Here is an 8,300-nt window from a genome sequence, read left to right as displayed (position 1 = left end):
GCCTCAGTCCCCTTGCCAGTCCAGCCTCACCGCTCTGGCAGGGCCTTGGTGACTGGGCCCTCATTGGCTGCACGTTTCCTTGGAGACAGACACCAGCCATCCAAACACAGGTGGCAGAGTTATAGGAAGACTTTTTCTCTCCCCAGCCATGAGGGAGCTGTTCACCTTCCAGAGCCAGGCCTGCTGGAAGGAGCACATCCAGAAGGAGGCCGCAGCCCGGGCTGCCTGGAACATCTGCTATGGCCACAAGTACCTGGAGGAGGGGGCAAAGCCTTCAGGGCAGCCTCAGCAGTGGCCCCAGGGCCTGCCACCAGCTCCCCTGTCAGCAAGGAGAGGCTGGCAGGACAGCTGGGGACCCAGAGGGTTCAGAGGGCAGAGCCGTTGAGGGCAGTGGGTGTCCAGGAAGACAAGAGTGTGGGAGGCCAGGGGAGCTGCTCCGGGCTTAGAGATGTGGCGGGTCTCCCCGAGCACCCTGAAGCTGCCCTTTCAAGGCATCTCCCATGACGGCCAAGGCTGGGCCGGGTACCTCTGGGAGCGGCATCACCATACCCCGAAGGAGAAGTTCCAGTACCAATCGTGTCATCTTGGGAGTACGGCTGGCACGTGGGTAAGGCCATCCTAGGCCTTGGGCAGGCGGTAGCCAGCCTCCTCCTTCACCAGCCCTCTGTCTTGGCACACTGAATGGGCTCCCTGTGCCCCAGAGGGCAGGAGCCTTCCCACGGGGCCTGTGCTTGCCTGGTCCTCTGGGCATCCTATCCCCGGCCCTCCCTCTGCCAGGCTGAATTTCTTGTCACCTCTGGGAGTCGCCCTGGGAGATTGTTGAGCCCACCTCTGTGCTCACTAGCTCTTTCGGAGCCTGGGCCCACTGAGTCACCATTCTGCGCTTGTCTGTCTGGACTGGGAGGCCTTGGGGTGCCAGGCCTTCTTAGTTTACCTTTTTAATGCTGCATCAGCTCCCAGCTTGGGGCTGGTGCTCATGACCATGGAATGAGCAGACAGACAAGTGCAGAGATTCACGAACAGGGCCTGGAGAATGAGAACTTGGTTTGGAATCAGGGGATCTGAGTCCAGGTATTGGTTCTACTACTTCCAAATTATGTGATCTCAGGCAAGAACCTTAACTTCTCTGGCCCTCAGTTCCCTCATCTGAAAAATGAGAGTAATCAGTACTTGCCTTCTTATGTTAGAGATTTGGAGTAAATCAAGTGGGAAAGCAACCAGAGCAGAAATTAGCCTCACAGTAGAGGTGGGGTGGGGGAGTGAACATTTGCACCTTCATTTAACGTGCCCTGTAGGGGGAGCTCGAGTTACAGAATCCCAACAAGCTCACGAGAGTACCTCGATTTTAAATTAGGAGACCTGGGTTTGAATTCTGGTTCATACATTCACTCAACAAACATTTATTGAGCAGCTGATATGTGCCAGGTACTTTTCTGTCCTTGGGGATACACCAGAGAACAAAACAGACATGGTCTCTGCCCTCAGAGGCAGACAACAAACAGATGTAGGATATAGTGTTAGGCAGTGGTCCAGTTTTCAGTCTTTACTGTGTGCAGCAATCAGTGGGCTTGGTGAAAGGCAGGTGGCTTCCGGGGGTGATGGGCAGAAGATCCTGCATTCCTAACAAGTGCCAGCTGCTGCTGACCTGCCAGGCCATGGATCCTATTTTGAGGGTCAAGGCTGTGAAGGGAGATAAATCAGGATAAAGGGGTCATGACTGAGGGGCTGCCCTGGTGACGGACCATGAAGGAAGGCTACTGGGAACAGTGGGCAGAGTCCCGGGCAGCACAGCCTGCACAGGGCTCTTGGGTCCATAAAGGAGTCTCAGTTTAGATGCCACGCTTTGCCCCTCTTCTGCCCTAGCCCATGGGTCCATGTTCACTGCAACTCAAGGCAATCCTCCTGCCTCAGCCTCCCGAGTGCTGGGACTACAGGCATGCTCCACCACCCCTGGTCTCAGATAACGTTTTTTAGGGCAAGGATATCTCACATATTTCATGGAACATATCCTAACAATTATTTGTGTTTATCTGAAATCCAGAGGTGACTGGGCATCCTGTATTTTCCACAGCAACTGAATCATCAGAGGGCCAATCCCACACCAGGGGCTGGTTCTGGGCGCCCCCTGGGTACCAGGGCAGGTCCTAGGAAGACTCATGGAGACTATTTTCTTCCATTGTGGTGGCTCCTGGAGTCCCTGGAAAGTTCTGTGAGCCTCTGGCTTCACACCTCCAACCCAAACCCAGTGCGGGGCTCAGCTGGGGAAAGGATGACAGACCTGCTGGCCACTTCTGTCCTTCCCAGCATGGTTATAGGTGGGGCTGCATCGTCCCAATGGGCGCAAAAGACACAAGGAAGAAGGGTTCAAGGCACTGTCTCCGCTCCAGCTGGGGCAGCTCAAATCGCCCTTGTGTGAGGTATGATTGAAAAGTACAGTGAATGCTCAACTTTAAAAAGAATCACTATAGTAAAAGACACATTGCCAGTAACACCCCTCAAAATACTGCACCTCGCTTCACACACAAGTGTTCATGTCACTTTCTGAAGCAGTCACAGAAGTCCTCTCTCCTCAGTGTCCTTATTTGAGCTGCCGTGGCTGCCTCAGTGTTGCCTTTCACGGTCATTTTACTTTGGGGAGGAGCCAGGAGTCACACAGTGCCGGGTCTGGTGAATATGGTGGATGAGGACGCACTGATGTTTCCACAGGCCTGCCTTTCCTTTGGATGGCACCTGGCACCAGCATACACTATATTTTTGGTCCTATCTCGTAAAGACACAAAAGCAGACTTCTAGAACTGCTTCAGAAAGTGACAGAAAGTGATGGAATAAGTGCGTTTGAAGTAAAGGGGAGTATGGTCAGGGGGAATTAATGGCAGTGTGTCTTTTACTGTAATACATTGATTAAAAGTTTTGATGTTCACTGTATATTTTGGTCATGCCGAATATACAGGTAAAGCCTGACACACAGTGCTCAACAAATGGTAGCTGGTGTTGTTGTTAGTGGTTTCACAGGCAGGAACTGCAGCCTACAGGCAAGTGGGGTGCTAGCTCAGCCTAGGGCAGACTCTGGGGGTCTTACTGTGGAACACGGGGGTGGTTGGGAGAGATGTGATGAGAGGTCTGAGCTTGGAGTGTGGTGGGGATCTGGACAGTTAACTGGAATGACAGGAGTGTTGCCCATTGGGGCGGATCCTGGTCGTGTACCAGTTTAAGCTCTCGAGGTTCCTGTGCCATGCCAGGCATTAGGCTACAGCTGTTAGATCACAGGGAGGTGTGGGGCTCCTAAGATAGGGGTCGGGGCATAGGAGGGCAGCAGCTGTCCCTAAGTGACAGAAGTCCCTGCTGACCCCGAGCCCTTTGCTCACCCAAGCCTCTGCCGTGTTCCAGGGGATGCCACGAAGGACTCCAGGATGCCAACTTATGCCAGAGTCCAGCCCATCACAAAGACATTTTACATCAAAAGTGACATCTTCCATGTTCCACGGCGAACGGACGAGCTCATGTGAACTCCGGGGAAGGGGAAGGGCCCTCGGCTGCTCCCTTCCTTTCCTCACGATCAACTGCAGGGACACGGTGCCAGCCACCCCGGCCTCCTTGGCTGAGCACAGATCAGCACCAGGGAGCCGCTAACACAGGCCTACCTCTGGGGTGCGCTGGACCCAGCCCGGGCCTCTGCTGTACTCATGGACCTCCACTCCTAGCAGAGCTGTCCCCACCCTACTGTCAGCAGCAAGGAGTGGGGTGGGCACTCCTTACCGGGGGAGACAATGGAGCTCCCAGTGTTACGTCAGCAGACCAGGCAGAGGGCTCGCTAAGTCCTCGAGTGCTAAGGGCAGTGAAAACTGCTTTCCAGTTTTCTAGATTCTGTTGAAGGGTCCACAGCTGAGTTGTGTGGTCCCAGTGTATCCCACAGTTTGTGGAAAAAGTCATTTCATTTTTACTCACTACTTCTTGGTCACCCCTAAGAGCCTATTAGTCAGGTTACCTCTCTGCTATGACAAACAATCCCTAAAACCTAGTTGTTTATGCCAATAAAGATGTACTTCCTCCACCACAGTCCCACTGGTATTCAGTGCACAACCTTCTACCTGCTGCTGTCCGGGACCCCTGTTCGATGGCTGTGTCATGACCTAAGGTCTCAGAGTTTTTCCCAGAGTCCTCTACCAACCTGAGAACAAGGGAAGAGAGACAGGAAGCATGAAGACAACACACCCACTGTTAACTGCCTTTGCCTGGAGTTGACACATGTCACTTCCTCTCATACTCTATTGGTGAGAACAGTCACGTGATCTCTAGGTGGGCGGAGGCTGAATTGTGCCCTATAACCCTGTGCTCAGGAAGAAGAGAGGATTCCAAACAGCTAGCCCATCTCTGCACGATGCCTGATGTGTTCCGAGGCTGCCCTGGGGCCTTAATTCTCTTTGGCAAGCCAGTTAAGAAGGGCTGGTGGAGCCAGGCACTGTGGCACACTCATGCAACCTCAGCCGCTTGGGATGGAGACGTAGAAGGATCACAAATTCAAGGCCTGGCTGGGCAACTTACAAAGACCTAGTCTCAAAAAAAAAAAAAAGTGCTGGGGAGAGCCCTTGCCTAGCATGTGTGAGCTACTCGGTTAAATGTTTTGGCTTTTTTTGTTATCGGGGATCAAACTCAGGATCTTGTGCTTGTGAGGCAGGCTCCTGGGTTCAATCTTATGGGGGACTTATTTATGTATGTATTTAATGAGGAACACTGGAATGCTATTTGCAAGCATTTTTCTAAGGTCATGCTCTTCAATTCAACAGACACAAGCCACATGTTTCATGAAGCACTTAAAATGTACCATACCCCACACTGAATGTGCTCTGAATGTGAAAGAAATACTGAATTTCAAAGATTTAGTATGACATAAAAATGCACATTTATTTTTATGTTTTGTGATACTGGGGATGGAGCCCTGCACTTTCACACTGAACTACACCCCCAGTTTTATGTTATATTTTGAGACAAGGTCTAAATCACCAGGTTACTCAAGCTGTTCTTTTTTTTTTTTTTTTTTTTTTGGTACTGGGGATCGAACTCAGGACCTTGCGCTTGTGAGGAAGGCGCCGGAGCCACTGAGCTAAATCCCTGACCATTCAGGCTGTTCTTGAACTCAAGATCCCCCTGCCTCAGCTCCCCAGAATTCTGGGATTACAGGCATGTGCTGGGCTGTAGATATCTTATTAATAAATTTTAAATCAAATTACATGTTGAAATGACTACATTTGGATAGATGATATTAAATCAGGTTGACAAACTTTCTCCGTAAAGGACTAGATAGTGAATATTTCCAGCTTTGTGGTCCATCTGGTCTGCATCACACTATTCATTTGTGTTGTTACAGTGCAAAAGCAGCCACAGACAGGGCAAAACCAAGTAGGCTGTGTTCCAATAAAATTTTATTTAAAAAAACAGATGGGAATTTGATCCTCAGGCTACAGTTTGCCAATCCGTGGGTTAAATTTATAAAAATATTAAAATTAACCTCACTTTTTTTAAACTATTAGAAACTGTGGCTGCTAGACTTCAAATTACCCATTGGCTCACAGTGCGTTTGCGCTGGACAGGGCCAATCTAAAGACTTTATCAGTATTAACTCTGGAGTTAAATGCTACTCTGGAAGAGAGGTGTGTGATGTGTGTGTGTGTGTGTGTGTGTGTGTGCGCGCGCGCGCACGTGTATGCACGTGTGAATCACCATGACAGCGAAGGGAGCTCCCTGGCCTGTGTGCCCATTGCTAAATATGGAGCCCAAGGGCAGGTGGGCTCCTGGGTACTTCCTGCAGGTACCTGGGACCTGAGTCTTCTGGGTTTCCCTTGACCGAACGGAGGTTCCCTGAAAGGCCACCAGGTGGTGCTACCAGACCACATGCCAGGGCAGTTGACCCCCTGGAAATCATTCCGGAGTTCTGCAACCTCTTCATCGTGTGGCGTCGGCCTTTGGTTTCCTCACTAGTAAAATAGGGCTAGAATAGATGAATGCGAACTTTGGAGCAGACAGACCAGGATTTGAGTTCTGTCTTTACCACCATCCACTATGGTTTTTGTGGGCCATAAATACTTTTCACAAGTTCCTTTCTCCATCAAAAAATGTTAAAAATTATATTTTTAATTATGCTGTTATAAAGAAAACATATTCATATTGTATATTGAGATTTTTCTTCAACTAATAGTTTATCATTTCTGTAACCCCTAAAATTATCGAGGGCCCTAGGCACTAGGCCTACCGTGTCTGACGGGTGAATCAGCCCTGGGCCCCACTGCTCACTAGCTGTGGGAACTTGGGCAAGTTGTTCAACTTCTCTGGCCTCAGTGTCCCCTCTACAGAATGTGGATGGCTTCAGATCCCAGCTCTCCGTGCTGCGGCTGGGATTCAGTGAGATCACGCAGACCGTGCCTTCTTAAAACACAGGCAGGAGGCCTCACACATAGCAGGTTTCACTTGCTATCCTTGTCTTTAAGACTACTTCCACTCTAATCTCTATGAATTGGTGAAAAGATCTGAAAACAGGCAGGAACCTCAAAGCAAATAACTCAGAAGAATAAAATGAAGCCCCCAGAGTATTTGGTGGGGAAAGTAAAGAGTTTTTAGGGACTAGAGGGGCAGCAGAAGTGATGAACACATCCTCCTTACCACCACCAGGGAACCTGTGTGAGGTGGGAACACAGCTTGTACCACCCGGCCAGAAACTGAGCAGCCCACATGTATGCCAGGCAGAGGGACCCCCGGGAAAGAGGTGTGTGTGAGTGTGTGCGTGCGTGTGTGTGTGTGTGTCCAGATTTTGGCAGACACATGTTCTTGTTTCTTTCCACTCCCTTCACTGGACTGTGGTGACCTGCTCTTTGAAAATGTGACCTGTGGGTGCATGACATGGGAATGCTGGCTCCTTCAGGATAGTTCAGGAAGCTTTGGGGATTATTCAGAAACACAGCTTCTTCAGGATCGCTAGGAGGCTCAGCCACTCCTAGAGGTCCAAGTGTGAGCCTCTCAGTGACTCTGCTTTCCACCCACACAGCCGCCTGGGCCTGGTGCCTTTTTTTATGCTGGGAGGGACAGGGATATGACCCGCAGTTTATTGCCCTTTCCTAGCTAGGCAACAGCCCTTTATCCTTGCCTTCTCCAACCCAAAGGAGAGATATGAGCCATGGCTGCTGACTCAGAGAAGGGAGGAACAGAGGAACAGGGTGAAGGTCACTTCGGGAGGTTTCTGTGTTGCAGCCAAGAAAGGGATGTGGCAGGAAGAGGTGCAGCAGAAGCAGATGTAACAAGGACTGGAATCAGGGTGTCTCCAGTTCTCAAACCCCATTTGCCAAAATACTTGCTGTGGCAAATGACAAAGCAGTGGCAACAATGCATTTTAAGTAATTCAGTGAGACCAATATACACCCAAAGGCTTAAAGCTCCCCCACCCATGACAGGGCAAGTCCTGTAGGAAAAAATACACTTCCATTCATTGAGGGCTTACTAGGTGTCAGGCCCACACTCAAGCCTTTATGTTCACCATTGACCTAAACTTTAATAAGGTAGATTCTCTTATGCTCATTTTACACACATGGAAACTGAAGGTAAGTAATCGGCCTACTCCAGGACAGCTGGTAGACAATACAGAATATGAGTCTACAGTCACCATGCTGCCATGTGTGGTGGTATGTGGCTATAAATCCCAGAACTCAGGAGGCTGAGGCAGGAGGATCACCATGAGTTGGAGGCCAGCCTAGACTGCATAGTGAGACCCTGTCTCAAAACAACAACAACAAAGAAAGAAAGAAAGAAAGAAAGAAAGAAAGAAAGAAAGAAAGAAAGAAAGAAAGTTGTCATGCTACCCATCTTCTCACTTCTCAAAGGAGGGCTGGGAAAGTGCATTGAAAGTCTGCTCCTCACATTACCTCCTGAACAACCCGAACATGAGTTAGATAAAGGTGCTTATTAAAAATGCAAGTTCCTGGGCGCTGGCCTGGCTCTGTTGAGACAGACTCTGGGCATCTAGAGCTTGGGAGTTAGCATGACACCTGGTTTCCAGAGCTTATGGTGCACACTAAGTTTCAGGGCCTCAAGACAAAGCCAGGGCTAAAAGGATGCGTACATCCAGGGTACAGCCCTCCCCAAACCTGAGTCCCCCACTCTGGCCAGACCAGGTGACCCAGATGCGTGGCAGGTTTGGAGTCCCATTAGGTTGTGAGCAATGAGCACAATCCCATTATGTGCCCTTGCTCGGCACCACTTGCCAGGCCAGGTGGCAGATGCCTGTGGCCCTGGAACCTGCTGCAGGGCAGGAGCAG

At 50.2% G+C, this 8,300-nt stretch overlaps 1 protein-coding gene across 1 annotated transcript; it reads left to right on the top strand.

Moving 5' to 3' along the window:
• Window positions 1-3,676, top strand: LOC147826457 (protein SPMIP1). The gene is given in 3 exon segments (XM_087182275.1): window positions 1-566; window positions 569-607; window positions 3,388-3,676. Coding segments are annotated over 3 exon segments (576 nt in total). The 5' UTR covers window positions 1-148; the 3' UTR covers window positions 3,507-3,676.
• The last annotated feature ends 4,624 nt before the right edge of the window (window positions 3,677-8,300 follow it).

The sequence above is a fragment of the Heterocephalus glaber genome, unplaced genomic scaffold, assembly GCF_053883595.1.
Source record: "Heterocephalus glaber isolate CG9 unplaced genomic scaffold, H.glaber_assembly_v1.0 deba00001472, whole genome shotgun sequence".
Classification (NCBI taxonomy): Eukaryota; Metazoa; Chordata; class Mammalia; order Rodentia; family Bathyergidae; genus Heterocephalus; species Heterocephalus glaber.
Note: the sequence above shows the minus strand (reverse complement) of the source record. Positions and strands in the feature narration are given on the sequence as shown.